General features: G+C 55.4%; 2 protein-coding genes across 6 annotated transcripts in view; one reads left to right on the top strand and one right to left on the bottom strand.

Moving 5' to 3' along the window:
• SERGEF (secretion regulating guanine nucleotide exchange factor) overlaps positions 1 to 16239 on the top strand; it is a 307372-nt gene that overhangs the window by 251753 nt on the left and 39380 nt on the right. Inside the window, exon 11 of one of the 4 annotated variants that reach the window (XM_028501274.1) lies at positions 6790 to 7095. The exons of 2 other annotated variants lie outside the window; for them this stretch is intronic. In XM_028501274.1, the coding sequence (XP_028357075.1) occupies positions 6790 to 6857 (68 nt within the window). In that variant the 3' untranslated portion in view covers positions 6858 to 7095. Of the gene's footprint in view, positions 1 to 6789; positions 7096 to 16239 lie in introns of those variants that run through there. One more of the 4 variants, XM_028501272.1, reaches the window with a different exon arrangement.
• The window catches only part of KCNC1 (potassium voltage-gated channel subfamily C member 1), a 43686-nt gene that overhangs the window by 19676 nt on the left and 7771 nt on the right, over positions 1 to 16239 (bottom strand). The gene's annotated exons all lie outside the window — the stretch shown is intronic.

Here is a 16239-nt window from a genome sequence, read left to right as displayed (position 1 = left end):
CCCTGCCTCCTGGCTGGTTGTGATGATGGGATGAAACAACACACAGAAAGTAAGAAGGAGGTGCTTGAACGCGTTGCTTCCGTCCCTACAAAGTGGCCACCTCTCGCCTCAGTGGGCCCTCCCGCCCGGCCCTCTCCCATCACAACAGCACCTTCCGCATCAGAGCACCTCAGATGTAAAAAAGCCAAGAATCTTATAGTCACGGAACCGCTGAGCTGGAGACACCCGGGAGACTGGGGCGGATGTGCCCCTGCGTCACAAAAGAACACGACTGTCCTTCACAGAGCAACCATGCCCACGCTCAGCCATGCGGCACGAGTGAGGCCGAGCCCACGCTTCTGTGCAGGCCTGGCCGAGCAGCACGGTGACCAGTCTGCCCCTCCGAGGGCCAGTCCTGGTCCCTGAGGACAAGGGGAGGGGTGTTTCCCGAGGGATGGCCCCGGAGGGACCCAGTGCGATAGGATCAGAGGAGAAGTCTCTGCATTTAACAACAAAGATAACGTGGCGGGGGGCCTAATCCAACGCCCTGGAAGGGTGGAAGGGAAAGCAGGGAGTAAGAGGCCCTCCCTGGGGGAGTTTGGTGGGGCACGAAGGAGGCGGGAACGGGCAGAGGCCAGTGTGCCGAGGGAGCACCGCGGAGTGGAGATGCAGATGCAGAGCGCTTGGCCGCACCCAGAGTTGCGGGTGGGACCAGACATTTACCTTTAATTTGCGTCCTCTGTCGTTCTGATGCCGCCAGCCCCATCCTGGCACGTGGGATCCATGAGGCCAGATAAGACCCAACTGCCTGGCAGCTCTGACACATAACGGACCTCATCAGCCTGAGACCACATTTAGGGGCTGGGAAACAGGCGGCAAGGCAGAAGGAGAAGAGTCCTGGGCTTGACTTCAGAGACCTGAGTTCAGATCCCAGCTCTGCCACTGGCGGTGTGACTGCAGGCAAGTCACTTTCTGGAGACTCAATCCCGTCATTCTTAAAACGTCGACAATAATGAGAATAATAACACACTCCAGGAAGTAAGGCACTATTGAAGGGCTTAGGGAAAAGGCCAGGTGTCTAGGGCTTCCCCAGATCCAGGGTGGAACTCTAGGGCAGGAGGAAACCCCAAGACTGCCAGCTCCTTTGCTCGCTGGTATTCCAGGAGCTGGGCCAAGGCTTCCCTCCACAAAAATCCAAACACAGCATTTTGGGTTTTTTTCCACCCAAACCGTTGGGGGTGGGAGAGTGACTGCAGGGGCAGCAGCAACAGCTAAAGGGAGAAATGTGTCTAACTTTAGGGGTTTTTCCCTTAATTTTTTCTGCTCCTGTTGTGACCACTTGCCTGCAAACAGCAAACCAGGAGCAAATGACAGCCGCGTGAGAGCCAACAGCACAGCCCGCAGAGCCTGTTTCCCGGGGCCGCGGCCCAAGGTGGGGTTGTGTCCCAGACCCCGCACTGCGGCCTCCAGCTGGTGAGGGCCACGCTGCTCAGGGCGAGGGTGACGTAACATGCCCACTTCCATGGGGTCTTCCACGTGAGCCCCGGCCTTCGGGCTGGGAGGAAATGAGGCTTGACGGGAAAGGACACCCAAGGTCACGCGATGAGCTCCGGGCTCTCCGGCCTAACTCCAATGACAAGAGGGAGGCTGATAACAGCAGCTGCCTGGTCTCCAGCAGCCCTGCTTCCTGGGCTCTCTGTGCATCGCCTCATTTAAACTTCACACCAGCCCAGGGAGGTAAGTTCTGCTGTTACCACTGCTTTTCAGACAACGAGTCTGAGGTTTAGAGAAGAGAAGAGTCTTGCCCAAGGTCTCAGAGGTTCTCAGTGGCAGGCTGGGTCCTACTTCAAAGCCCTGCATTTCAGGCCTCCCCCAGGCCCCTTAGGCAGCCAGGCAGGATGTCCACAGTGCAAGTCGCTTGGCTGTGCCCCATGAGATGGACACGGCTGCTCCAGCTTCGTTTCGACTTTAGCCAGCCACAAGGCTGGGTGCCTTAGGAGAGTGGGGCTGTGCTGTCCCAGCGCGCCCCTGCGGTCCCACAGGCCAGGAAGGCTGGGTGTCAGGGTCCCAGGAGGGGCCATCAGGAACCAACTTCCCACCCACTCCTGTGACCTGAGAGTCCCTTCTGGAAAATAGATAGTGAACACCCTCTCCCATTAGCATCTGAAACTTGGAGAAATACCAGTATTCCACACAGGAAATTCCTCTTCTAGTTTAGGACTTCGAACTCTGTCAACTGTTTCCTGACGTGCTTGTCTACTTTTCTATTAGTAAAAGATGACTTATGGAACCCTTCGTATTTCCTCTTTTGCTCTGACTGCTAGGGAGCTCAGTTAAATTTAATGCTCCGTTCCAGACCAATCTTTTACCTGGGTTTGGGGTATCACTATTTCTTCTCTTCATTGTACGAGTCTTATTTTTTCTTTTATTTTCTTCTTTATTTCTAAGGATTCTGTTGTATGTGTATCTCATGGGCCTCAAACATCTTTGTGCCACAGATTGGAATAAGAAATACGCAGCTGAGACTCCCAGATGAGGAAGTGAGTAGGAAGGCACTCCCTATAGGGGCAGTGCAATAATCTCCTCTGGAGTAACCCTGAGCAGACGTCTCTGCTGGTGACCGCCAGCGATGGGGAGCTCCCGAGGCCACATTCTGTCTTTGGACAGCACTCCAGACATGCATTTCTTTCATGTTTAAATCAACCTCCCTGCCTCTTTCTCCCAGTGACGCCAGTTCTGCCCTCTGGGGTCACCAGGACACACTTGCTCCCCTTTCTCCCTCTGACGGCCCTGCCCACACCTGCAGATGGGCCTCAGGACCCACCCTGAGCCATGCCTCCTGTGCACCAGGCTTCCGCCAGCTTCTGTCCACACTCCTTTTCTTGGGCCAGCTCCCCCGGCTGTTTCAGAGCCTGGTTTTGTTAAGCACTCACTGTGCGTGGCCACATGGATGGCACACTTTGCCCTTTTCAATGCTCACAACCACCTCAGTAGCGGGAATATTTGTCTCTGTTGAGCCTCACTGACCTCTGCTATAAAGTAATAATGACGACTGTTGCAAACATGATCTCATTTATCTTTAAAACCTCCCCAAGGGAAGTGTCATTAACTCCACTTTGCAGATGAGAAAACTGAGGTTCAGAGTGGTTAAGACGTGCGCAAAAGAATACCAAACCCCACACATTTCAGAAGTGATAAGCAGAATTTGAAACCAGGTCTCTCTGACTCTAAAACCAGCACACTCCAGGGCTTCCACTTATAAATCTCTTTCATATCCATACACACACACACACACACACACACACACACACACACACGCACACACATGCACACCAGCTGGGCCATCAGCCAGACAGCCTTGATTGACCCCATTTGGCAGATGAGAAAACTGAGGCTCCAAGCTCCATGAAGTGTCCAGTAGGAATCCACTGGGAAATTTCCCCCCAGTGCCCACTTATGTTTTAGCATCAAGTCAAGGGTCCCGACTCCCCATAGGGTGTGCGTGTGTGTGTGTGTTTATATGTGTGTGTGCGTGTGTGTGTGTGTGTGTGTGTGTGTTGGGGGGAGAGGAATAAAAAGATGACCCCAAGAAGAAGAGATCAGGGAGGGCAGTGGACACAACCCCGGTGGGACCACAGCTAACTGCCCACCTGTGCTCCCTCCAACAAAGATTTATGCCTTATCCCAGGCCTGTGCTGGGCACTGCGTACAGAATGAGCAAAAACAGCCACAGCTCCTAGCAGGGGAGACTGACATTTATCAGATAACCAGATAAGCAAATACGTACCTGTATGAGGGGACGAGGGCTTTGAGGGGAATGCACACAGCATTCGATGGGCCCTTAACAAGTCTTGGGTTTGGAGTGGCTCCCACGAGGAAGTGACAAGTGTACGGAGGTTGGAAAGATGGGTAAAAATCACTAGGGAAATGCAGGGTGCAAAGAAGAGCATTCTAGGCAGAAAGAATGGGAAAAATTTCCAGTCCTCATGTTCCTTGACCATCAGCAGTATCTGAGACAGCTGATCACTCCCTCCTTTTTGTTACACTTTCTAGGGCCCTGCAGTCTCTTGATTTTCCTCCTACCTCACTGGCTGTTCCTTCTTGATGTCCTGTGCCATCTTGTCCCCAGCCTCTAACTCTTGGGGTGCCCCAGAGTGCAGTCCTTGGGCCTCTTCTCCATCTATACTCATTCCCTTATCGATTTACCCAGTCTGAAGGCTTAAATACCATCACCTATTGAAACACCATTGACTGCACACCCCCAAATATTTATCTGCAGCCCAGCACTTCTCCTGAACTCAGGACTCCAGCATCCAGCTCCCTTGCATCTCTGTGGTGGAGGTCTACTAGCCGCCTCTCAGCACGTCAACTGAGCGCCTGTACCACCTCCACCGCCGGCAGCTTTCTCCATCGCATGAGATGGCAACCCTATCCTCCCAGACATTCTTGCCAAAAACTCTGGAGTCATCCTTGACACTGCTCTTTCTGTCACACCTCACAGTTAATTATAAGGAAATCCTCTTGGCTCAGATTGAAATAAATCCAGAATCTGACCACTTCCCAGCACCACTATTACCTCCCAGGCATCATCAGCTCCCCCTAGATTACACTCAGAGCATCTTAACTGGTCTCTCGGCTTCCAATATTCCTGATGCTCTAGGACTGTTTTCAACACAGCAGCCAGGTGATCCTTTCAAAATGTAAATCTGATCGTGCCATTTCTCTCCTCCAAACCCTTCACTGGGTCCCCATTTCTCTCGGAGGAAAAGCCAAGGTCCTCGCAATGCCCTGCAGGTCCCCACGTGATCAGGTCCTCCATTCCCCTCCTAGCTCCTCTCCTATCACTGTCCCCCTTCGCATGTTCCAGCCACACCGCCTCCTCAAACATGATCCTTAAACACGCCAGACGCACGCCCGCCTTAGGGCCCTCCCACCGCCTGTTCCCTCGGCTCAGAGCCCCCTTCCCCGCATCCTCATGGCTCATTCCCTCGCCGTCTCACGAGGTCCACTCCGACCCTTCTAAAATCTCAGCCAGCGCCCCGCACCGACTGGATTTTCCTTCCTCTGCTTTCCCCATTAGGCACGTACCATCTTCGAACACTAACTTTTCCCCAGCTTTACGGAGGTATAACTTATATACAATATACATATACCTTTGATATACAATCTATACAGTAACATTCACCCATTCTAAGTATCCAGTTGGACGACGCTGGCACGTCACACCATCCAATTTGCTTATTTTCATCTCTGTTGTTTGTCTCTCTCCGCCCTTAGCATGTAAAGTCCATGAGGTGGCTGGATCTGAGGGACAGGACCGGCCCCGCCTTCTCGCTCAGCCATACCCCCCTCCCCCGCCACTAGTAGTGGGAGAGGGGCCCCTTCCCCGGGAACCAGGAGCACAGCTAAGCAGGAGCACAGCTGCCCATCCTGTGTGTCTGCTTGTCTCAACCCATCCAGCTACACGATGGGTACCACAAAGTTTATTCGCGCAGCCTCCTTAGGAAGCGAGCCCTCCTCCAATGCCCACTTTCCCTCGCCTGCACGGACAGTACACACGAGCACTGACTCGCTGATACCGCATCTGCCTCTACCCTGCGACGCGCACAATTGTTGATTTCAGACCCGTGTTTACACCAGCACTGGCCACACTTACAGCAGATCTGTGGCCACCCTGGGAAAAGGATAATCTCTATCCATGCATCTATGACTAACCTGGCCACAGACGCAGTCGCTAATCATTCAGCTGTGTTCTCATAGGCTCCTTCCTCACAGAGGTCGTGTGTTACCCTGGCAATGGGCAGTGACTGAGCGCAGATCCAGGTCTACACTGGCAGTGGGTACACCCATTGACAGCAGACTCATGTCTACACAGGCAGCAGGCACGATCACGTTCATCTCTTGTCATTCGGCATCCCACTGACAAGCTGCATGCCCCCCCGGCCATGAATGTGGATGAGGAGAGTGGGCACAGGGGCACGAAGTTCCTTTTCAGAGAGGGCCAGACATAGCCTCCCCTCCCAGCAGGCTGCCAGCTGAAGGCTCTCGCTGTGGAATTCAACAGCCCGAGTCCTGCCTAGGGGACAGAACTGGCGTGGGAATGTGGAATTCAAAACCCGCAAGCGGGCCCTGGAGTGCAGAATCTGGAATCTGGGGCACGTGGCGAGGAGATGAGGCCATGTCTATTCCCAGCGCCTTGCGATCACTCAAGGTGAGGAGACACTCGGGCTGTGTGACTCCCAGCGCTGCCCGCCCCCTCCCCACCCTACTCCCCGGCCTGGCCCAGCCAGCCCGGGCTTTAAAAAGCACCAGGAAATGTCACTTTCTTTCTGAGGCGGTGCGATGGGAGGAGAGGGCCCAGGCAGTTTAGCTGCCGGCCTATTCAAAGGCAGGGAACAGTGACAGCGCCTTCAAGTCCTGAAGCCCGTTTCCTACCCAGGCTGGATGGAATTCCAGCCCCTTCTCTGGCGGGAGGATGGAGGCCTGTCTAGTGCCAGCCCAGAAGCCCCAGCCTGCCTGACAGCCCAGCCAGGGTTCTGACTGGGGCTGCGTGACTCCTGTGTCTGCCCAAGCCAGGACGGGGCCCGTGGCCTGAGTAGGCTCAGGGACTCAGGGGCTGTGGCTGGACCAGGTACCACTCACTGTGCTGGGCCGCTGTGTTAGGCTGGCTCAGGGTGGCAGCTCTGGGCCCCAGCCACTGACTGCAGAATGTTTGGCCTGGATGATGCCTGCTGCCTGCTCCCACTGTGCTGCCATTTCCCCATCTGCAAAGCGAGAGGTGGCTCAGACACCCTGCAACTCCTCTTCTAGGGTCCCCGTGTTACCCTCAAGAACATCTCGATCCTACCAGAGACATAGCCTGGATGAGAGACCAGTGAGGGTGGATTCCTCCTGAGGCAAGGAAGCTCCAACGCCATCCGGCCAGCCTTGGACGCAGCTTTCACTCATTCGTTCATGCATTCAATCATCAAACATTCACTGCGTGCCTATTATACACCAGGTTCCACTTTTCACAGCCACCTCTGGAAATCACAGCTTTAAATAAAGCTCCCAGCACAGAGCTAGGCACATAGTAGGAATTCAATAGTGAGGGTAAAGACACCTACTGTGTGCTACATCCTGAACCGGACTCATCCTAAGCACTCTCACACACCCCGTCTTATTGACTCCTGCACCACCTCTGGGGTCCTTACTGCGGTTACCATCCAAATGCCACAAAACAGGAAACTGCGGCTCGCAGAGGCTTAGGAAGTTGCCCATGTTCACACACCTGGGAGGTGATGGAGTTAGAAATCGAAACCCAGCTTTGTGTGACTCCAGAACACACGCTCTTAACCACTCTCCTGGCCCCTCAACAAACACTGATTGAATGAATGCCTGAGTGAATGAATGAAACTTTGTGTTGGTGCAATTTTGGGTTCATGAATGTCCGAGGCCATAAGTGCATAAGTGTGGGGAGCATGCGTGTGCAGATGTTTGTGTGTTTGCATGCAGAGCTGTTTTATGGATAGACTCTCCCTCCATTGTTGTCTTGGTCTTGTGTGTACTGGAGCTATACTTAGCTGCAGCTGTGACTGGAATGAGTAGTTTAGCAGCGCACCAGGCACTCTCATCAGGACCTGGTTTCCCAGGGAGATCGCCGGGGGCCAGTGTGTGTGTGTGTGTGTGTGTGTGTGTGTGTGTCTATGGCTCCAACATTTCTAAAGGAGTGTAGATGACTCATTGGGATAGCTTATCCAAGTCTATGACCTTGTGTGTGTGTGTGTGTGTGTGTGTGTGTCCAGGGGCCAGTGTGTGTGTGTGTGTGTGTGTGTGTGTGTGTGTGTCGCTGGGGGCGTGTGTGTGTGTGTGTGTGTGTGTGTCGCTGGGGGCCAGTGTGTGTGTGTGTGTGTCTGTCTGTGTCTGTGTCGCCGGGGGCCTGTGTGTGTGTGTGTGTGTGTGTGTGTGTGTGTGTGCGCACGTGCATGAGGATGAGGGTGGGGGTGGGGTGCAGCCGGGTGCTGGGGAACACTAGAGCGGGGCTTGGGGAGGGGTCCTGGAGCGCTCAGCACTGTGCCTTGTGCAAAGGGAGAGCCTTAGCTCCGGCTGGAAGAGTCTGCTCCCAGCTAGCTGCATCTAAGCCACTAGGCCCTGCCAAGCTCAACTCTTGGCCCTCTGTGTCTGTGGGCACTTGACTGGCCCTTGCTAAGCAATTAGAACGAAAGTCTTGGAGCTCACGTCTAGAGTTTGGGAATGGATGCAGAAAAGCAGTTGGGTGATCGTGGACCTCAGTATACCTGAGCAAGGGCCATCCAGGGCCTCAGGAGGGGCCCCTCCTCAGCCAAGGGGCTGAGCACGTCCTGCCAGAGCCATCAGGGGGGCTTGCTTGCCAAGGCTGGGGACCTGAGGAGGAACAGTGGCCTCCCCACCCCAGAACAGACTGAAATCACAGCTATGCTCAGTGCGGCCTGGGGTTCAGAGGCCAATCCCCCACTCACTGCCTGCCCTCCAGTGGCCGCAGGGAGTCTGGAAAACTCCGGGCCCTGAGGTCCTCCCTGTCACATGGCTCTGCCTGTAACTTCTTTCCAGCCTGCCCTGGGTCTGCTCCATCAGAGCCTCTCACCTTTGAGATTGAGCCAGTCCCTCAGGTCAGTCCCTGCCCCCAGCTCTCAGCTTCCTCACTCCACAAACCATCCTCACATCCAGCAAACCCACACATGGGCTGGGTGGCTCCATCCTGCCTTCCACCTGAAGTCCTCAGCTTCCAAACCCCATCCTCTAGGATGTTTTCATTTAGTGAGAGGTAGGACTTCCTCTCCTGTCTTGAAGCCAAGAGACTAGAAATTTATCCATCTACCCTCACATCCAACCACTTGTTCACCCATCCGCCAAGCTACCCACCCAGCTGGGTACCCCTCCATACATCCTTCCTCCGATCCATTCATCCGTATCCATCCACGCACCCATCTTTTTATCCATTCTTTCATCCACTTGTCCATCACCCCTCTGTCCATCCAACTACCTCATTCTTGACCACGGAACCTAAACATAAGAACACAGGAAGGAACACGAGCACTGCTCTAGTTTACCTTCTTAATTTCCCCAAGAAGACCTGGCCATGTTTCCCTTCCTCAATAAAATAGGGATAATATCTAATCCTTTTACCTCACAGGGCTGTTGTGAGGTACATTGTTTTAGCATAGATTTATTGATTCCATATTATGTAACAGGCACTATCATTTCTTTAGGTGGTCCTTGTCCTCTAAGAAGCTGCAGCTGAGTTGGGGAGACATGTCACCCCAATAGGGTAGCTGGGTCAAGGGCAGGAAAAGTTCTCTGGGAGAGCAGGCTGTTCAGGAGGGGAATCAGGAAAGGCTCCAGACAGGAAGCCTTTTCCAAGCTGACCTTGAAGGATGGATCCATCTTAGCTATGCAGAGGTGGAAGAAAGGGCATTCTTGGTGGAGCGAACAGAATAAGCCAAGGCAGGAGGCAGGGGAACTAGGGCATCCTGGGGGAATGGTTGGTGTGCCTGGAGGCCAAGGGTGGGCAGTCTGGAAAGACAGGATGGATGGGATTTCCTAGGCTAGCACAACAGGGTCTGCGAAGAGCCATGAAAGCGGAAAGACTCATCAAGTCAGTACAAACCACAGTGATTTCTCACTCCGAGGCGTTTACTCAGATCCCCAGACTGCCAGTCAGGGAAAAAATATCTTCTTGGTGACCCCCAGGCCTCGGGAGACACGATTCCTGCCACCTAGAAGGGAAGCCAGCACCTGGCATTTCTGATCTTTGTGCCACTAAATATATCATTGGTGACAGCGGCTCGTGCCCCCGACGTTATGGGGCTACCAGACGAGGCTTCCACGGCCTGCCTCCCTGTCTCTGTGGCTCAGCCAGGGCCTCCTTATACCAGCTCCCCTGGGGAATCTGAACCCAGGACCAGGTTCAATGTGCCCCAGGCAGCCAGCTCCAACACCTGGTAAGTGCCTCCCATGTGCTAGGCTCTGTGCTGGGGGCTCTGCCCCTCTGGGACTCTTCCCCATTTCACAGGAGGAAATGGCTCAGCCAGATGCCACCTGCCCGAGCCCACCCTGAGGCAGGGGACACCAAAACCCTGGCCTGGCCAAGGCCTGTGCTCTCGCCTCTACCCTGTCCCCTCCTCACGCTCCCCCCTGCCCTTGGGATCTGGTCTCCTCCCACATACAGCCTTGTGCTGAACCATATTTTCTCTCTCACAAACTACGCTTCTGCATCTGGTCTGAGTGGATTCTCCCAGCATCCCTGAGAAGCAGGTGATGCCCTTATGTACACGTTGTAGATGAGGGTACTAAGGCCCAGAAGGACAAGGGCCATGCTCCAGGGCTGTGGGCTGGTCAGGGGCCAAGTTAGGAGTGTCCATGGCAACACAAGGAGAAACACACTGCCCCGGGGCTGGCCCTTAGCAGATGGCAGCCACATGCGCTTCCAAGAGCCCCACCCTCGGCCCAGGGCACTGGCTGCCTCCAGGTGACCCAGCGGGTGACTGTGTTCCTCTCAGCAGCTCAGAGAGCCCCTGAGGTTGAGCATAAAACATTAAGTGCTAAGATGGTGGCCCTGGCGGGAGGCTTAGTCTGACATACATTCAGTCCTGCCCTGGTGACAAGGCCCAAGGGAGTCCCACTTCCCCGCTCTACCACCTGCATGGGCAGAGAAGGGCCCCGGGGGACCACCGAGGCCTCCACCCACCGTTACGACAGCCCTCTTCGGAGACGTCAGGTCCCTGTTCTCAGAACCCCCTGGGCGGGTGAGGCCAGCGTCTGCAGAGCACCCTTTACAGCCGAGGTGGCCGAGGCCTACGAGGTCACAGAGCTCACGGCCGGCAGAGCCAGGTTTGGACCCTGGCAGTCAGAGCCCCGCAGTCTGGCTCCAGTCTGGCGCGTCACCACCACACTAAGCATGTCTCTCGGCGCACCCGGAGCGAGGGCTCTGCCACCGGAAACTGCCGACAGGACCTTTGCCTGGAAGGGCCCCTCACCACTGGCTCCCTCACCAGTCTCCCTCCAGCCCCACACCCCCTCAGAGAGCAGCTCACCCCAGCCTGGTGGCAGCCCTGTGTGGCCCCAGCGTCTCCCCCTGGGCACAGCTGGCCTTTAGGGAGAGGAGGACGGAGGCCCTGGATTGTGGTGAGGCAGGAGCCCTTCCCTGAGGCCCGGCTCCCTGGAGGTCCAGACTGTGCAGCCCCTGTGGCCACGAGAGGGGAGGGGACGGCAGTGAAGGCGTGAGCGCGGCTGAGCGCTGGGAGGGCACACACGGCGGTACCCACTGTCAGGGGCCCAGGGGGGCTGTGGGGAGCTCTGCTCTTTCTGACCTCCCACTGTCACCTGGCTCTCTGAGCCCAGCCCAGGACACTGGCCTCCCTCTGTGCTTGAGCCCCGGGCACACGCCCGCTCAGGACTTTTGCATGTCCTGTTCGCCCCGTTCCCCAGATGTCACATGTCTCCTTCCCTCTCCGCCTGCAAGTCTTTGCTGAAATGTCACCTGCTCAGGGAGGCTTTCCCTGCCACATGAGTTAGGTTGCCACCTCCAGCACTTCCTGTGTCTTCCCTCCATTTTATATCTCCAAAGCACTCCTCACCATCTGACACAGGATATAGTCTATATACCCGTTTGTTTCTTTTTATTCTCCCTGCGTGAGAATGTAAGTTTCTTGAGGGCAGAGATTTTTGACGGTTTCATTCTTTGCTCTACTCCCAGCTTCTAGAGCAGTGCCAGCAACCTCGTAAGTAGGTGCTCAATAAATATTTGTGGAATGAATGAATGAGTGCTAACAGCAGCCCCTGACAGGGGAACTACATAGACTGTCTTTATGTGTATAGTAGGGGTATAGGGAGAGCAGTCCCTTCCTGCACTGTGGATGGGGAAGGAAGGAAGTGGTGGGTGGGCGCATCACAGGCAGTGGGCCAGGGGCTCACAGGCAGGAGCCAAAGGAGAGCAGGAAAAGGATTGCCAGGCTGGCAGGGGAAGGGTCTGGGTTGAGCCAGGGTGGAAGGGGCATCCGAGGCCCTGCACAGGCTTGAGTGAGCTTCCTCTGGCTGCTGTGGCCCACTCCGAAGCAGCATCAGAGCCTGGGCCCAGTGAGGCTGGCTCCTGAGGCCCCCTGAGCTCAGCTGTGTGGGGCTGCCCAGCTAATGTTAGCTTATCCCCACCCAGCCTGGCGTTGGCCTGGGGGCAGCCCAGCCTCAGAACGGGTACTGTCCAGTGGCACCAACAGGAGCCCCAGGCCTTAGCCCCCAGGCTCCTGGGGTCTGTCTGGCCCCCACTGCCACTACTCCCTGTGCCTGAGCATCCCTTATAAAGAGGAGACATTTCAACGCCCTGAGCTGTGATGCATGGCTCTTGCCCACCAGCCCCACCACACTGGCACACTTGTCAGCATCTCAGGTCCCCGGGCTTGGCTCCCGATCAGAGCCTGATGTCAATGGCCCTCCCTCCCCCTCCCCCCACAGGCGGAAGTTCCATCATCCATCTCTCTCATTCCCCCAGACACCTGGGGAGGGAGGCAGAGCAGGGACGAGTGGCCCAAGACAACAGATGGGGTGACTGAGCCCTCTGAAGAGGGCTATGACCCGCCCATGACACACAGCAGGCTCATGGCAGGACCAAGAGAGAATCCAAGCCTGCCTTCCAGGATGACCACTGAAATCTGGTCCCTGGGAGACAGATTCTGGAAGAAGTGGCCCCCGGGGCCAAGTAGGTGAGGTGATCCCTAGAGAGGTATTTGAAGGGAGAGTCAGTTGCTGAAAAAAGGAAGCAGGTGGTGAACAGGTGACGGTTTGGGTCTTCTAAAGCCAAGCGCTGTTTAAAAGACAATAATGGAACCCACGATAATTAAGCACTTATTATGTTTCGGGTTCTGGGCTAAGTGCTTAACACATTCAATCCTCCCAACTTCCCTGTGAGTCAGGTGCTATTAATATCCCTCTCTTGAGGCACAGACAGGTTAGGGAACTTGTCCAAGGTCACACAGCTGGGAAGTGGAAGTGGGGCCGGGATTCCAATGCAGGCCTCCTGGCTCGAGGCCATACTCTTAGGAGATAATGGGGCTCCAGGGCATGTTGCCAACATCAGGTAGCCAGGAAGTGGGGACGAGCCCTGAAGCTCATGCACTTTCTACTGAGCACATGACTGAGGCTTTAAGCAGGGGGATTTGGGACAAAAAGCATCCTAGGCCTTCGAGGGGAAGGGTCTGTATTGAAAACCACTAACTAACGCCTAGAACTTCCCACAAACACAGCTGACAGAGGAAAGGGAATAATGAGAGGGGAAAGGGGAGGGAAGGAGGTGGACACAGAAGGAGTTGGGGAGGGATAGGGAGAGGGAGGAAAAGAACCTGGCTGGCCTTCAGGAGAAACAGAGTCCCAAGGGAAGTCAGATGTGGGCATTAGGCTGGACCAAGTGGACCTGGGAACTCGGTGTCCCTGCAACGTCACCATCCTAGGAGCTGTGCGTCCTGGTTTTCGAAAATAGTTTCTCAGCCTCTGAGCTCTGGTTGTGGGTAGTGGTTGGGCTAATGCAGAGTGAAGCAGGAGTTTGGAGAGATGGAAGGGCCAGGATGTGAAGAGCCTCATCTGGCCCTGGGTGGTGACAGCGGCAAGTGGGACACTGCCCTGACTGCGGTTTGCCCCCCACGTCCTGATTAGAGCACTCCAGCTCTCCTATCACTGCCTCGGCCTCTGCCTCTCCATCACTGCTCCAGGCTTGGGGGATGGAGGAATTGTGTTCCCAGGTGAGGCAAAGAAGGGTAGGATCAGCCAGTAATAGGCTCAAAGGCGTCATGCCAATGTCTGACCTAGGTCTTGAACTCTGGCCTCCTTATCCATTCTCTCAATGATTACGTATTTAGCATCCACTATGTGCCAGGCCCTGTTCTAGGTGCCAAGCACAGAACAATGGGTAAAAGAGACAAAATTCCCTGCCCTCTTGGAGCTTATATTCTAGTGAGGGAAATAGACAACAGACAAGGTAAATGAGTAGAATATAGTTCGATGGTGTTAAATGCCAAGGAGAAAACGCGAAAGCACAAAATGGGGGAAGGGAATGCAAGGGTGCAATCCGAGAGGATGACATCTGAGTCCAGGTCTGAAGGAGGTGAGGGAGTAAATAGTGAGGGGAAAGGCTCCAGGTGGAAAGCAGGGCAAGAGGACAGGTCCTGAGGCAGAAGCATAAGCACTGTGCTGGCGGAAAACCAAGGAGGCCAGAACGAGCTGAGTAGGAGAGCGGCAGGAGAGCAGAGGGGGAGGTGGGGTGCGGGCAGCTCATGTGGAGCCTTATAACCCTCGTAGGGACCGGGGCTTCTCCCCCAGTGAGACCAGAAGCCAGAACGAGCAGAGCACAGCGGTGGCCAGATCTGACGAGTTTTTTACCAGGAGGGCCCTGGCTACCCTGTGCAGAAGGCGTAGGCAAGGGCAGAAGCACGGGGGACAGTTCACAGTAATCCAGGGGAGAGAAGATGGTGGCTTCAGCCAGGAAGGTAGCAGTGGAGGTGATGTGATGAGGCCGGGTTCTGGCTAGGCTTTCAACACAGAGACTACAGGATTTGCTGATGCGTGAGAAAAAGAGCGGAATCAAGGATGGTGTCGAGGTTTTTGGTCTGAGCACCCAGATGGATGCGGCTGTCATTTACTGATCTGGGGCCTCACCCCGCCCAGGGACATCGCCCTGATATCAATGTCTTGGGCACGAGGAAAGAACAGAATCACCCGTGAAGCTCTGTCAACCCGCACGTGCCCACCCAGGCCTCTCTGTGTCCTGATACTTCCCCTCCACTGGGAACTGTTTCCTGCCTCAGCACTTCTCAGAATCTGATGTGCATATGATTCATCTGGGGATCTTGTTAAAATGCAGATTCTGAATCAGTAGATCTCGGGGGTGGGGGGCTGGGGCCTGAAACTCTTCATTTCTAACAAGTGCCCAGGTGATGTGGATGCTGTTGGTCAGAGGACCACACTGAGTAGCAAAAGCCCCCACGTCCCAGACCCCACGGCAAGTCCTCCCTCTCTGAGTATCAGCTTCTCCGGGGAGTTGAGTAAGCATCCTGACCACCTCCTCCCAGATCTAAGGTCAAATTCTCCAGGGACAGAGCCCAGGAGCCTGACCTTTCGAAGCATCCGAGGTAAACTGAAAGTCACCCATGGGTGGGAGTCCTCCAGCAAACACCCCTGAAGCCCCCACAGCAACTATTATGAAGACCCCTACCCCAGCCCCGGCCCATCCAGCACAGCAGCAGCTCACCGGCCCCCTCTCTGCAGCGCCCCTACACCAGTGGAGTTAGACCCCGCACTCTGCTCCAGCCCCTACCGCCTGCCATAGCCTCTCGTCTCTGAGTGCACCTTTCTGCAGCTCCTGGAGGGCAGCCAGCCAAGAGAAGGGCCTGGAGAAGAGGGCGGCACGTGCCACCCCCTGGGCCTGAGTAAGCACACTGTAAAGAGGTGGTACCCCCAGGGCTGTGCCACGAGAGGGCTGGATGAGTCTACATGCCTGATGGCTCACAGGGGCCCCGCGTCCGTGGCGACCCCTGGCAGGACGGGATTACTATGCCTTAAATGAAGGAATGAGAGCAGGCTGAGGGAGCCTGGACGAATGTAGGAGGAAGCTTCTGAGACCCCCATCCCTGGGCGCCTGCCCGCTTGGTACCGGGAGAGCTCGCATGTGCCCTGGAGAGGAGAGCTGGGCTGAGGATGTGGAAGGAGAAATCGGGAAGGACTAACCTGGCTCCCACAGCGCCTCCGGGAAGCTGAAGCCTGGAATTCTTAAACTCCTGGAGTGTCAGACTGGAGAAGGGACGTGGTGGTCATTTAGAAGGTCCTCTGTCTTTCACAGGGAGAGAAACTGCAGCCTGAAGGGGCGATGGAACTTGCCTACGGAAGCCTGGTTGTCTTAATGGCCTGGGTACAGAACTTGCTCTGGCGTAGTTGCCTGATACCTACAACTGGGGTCTTGTCTGTGCCCTCATCTCTCCACGTCCCTGGGTGGGTGCTAAGCCTGAGGGCCTGCCTGTCCCCAGCCACAGGCTCCCAGAGCTGACCCACTGACCTCCAGCTGGAATCATGCAAGCCTGGGGACTTCCTGTCCAACCCAGACCCCTCACTCCCTAAGGAGGTCAGTGAGGGCAGAAGCAGCCAGGCTAAGCATTAGGGACCTCGGGGGATGGGCTTTCATGTTCAGCAAAAACTAGAAAGGACACTGAGAGAGGGAATGGAGGAGCAAAAACCTGGGTTGGAATGAGGGCTGAAGATGAGGAG

The sequence above is a fragment of the Physeter macrocephalus genome, chromosome 16, assembly GCF_002837175.3.
Source record: "Physeter macrocephalus isolate SW-GA chromosome 16, ASM283717v5, whole genome shotgun sequence".
In the NCBI taxonomy this organism is placed as follows: Eukaryota; Metazoa; Chordata; class Mammalia; order Artiodactyla; family Physeteridae; genus Physeter; species Physeter macrocephalus.
This window is presented reverse-complemented; position numbering and strand designations above follow the sequence as displayed.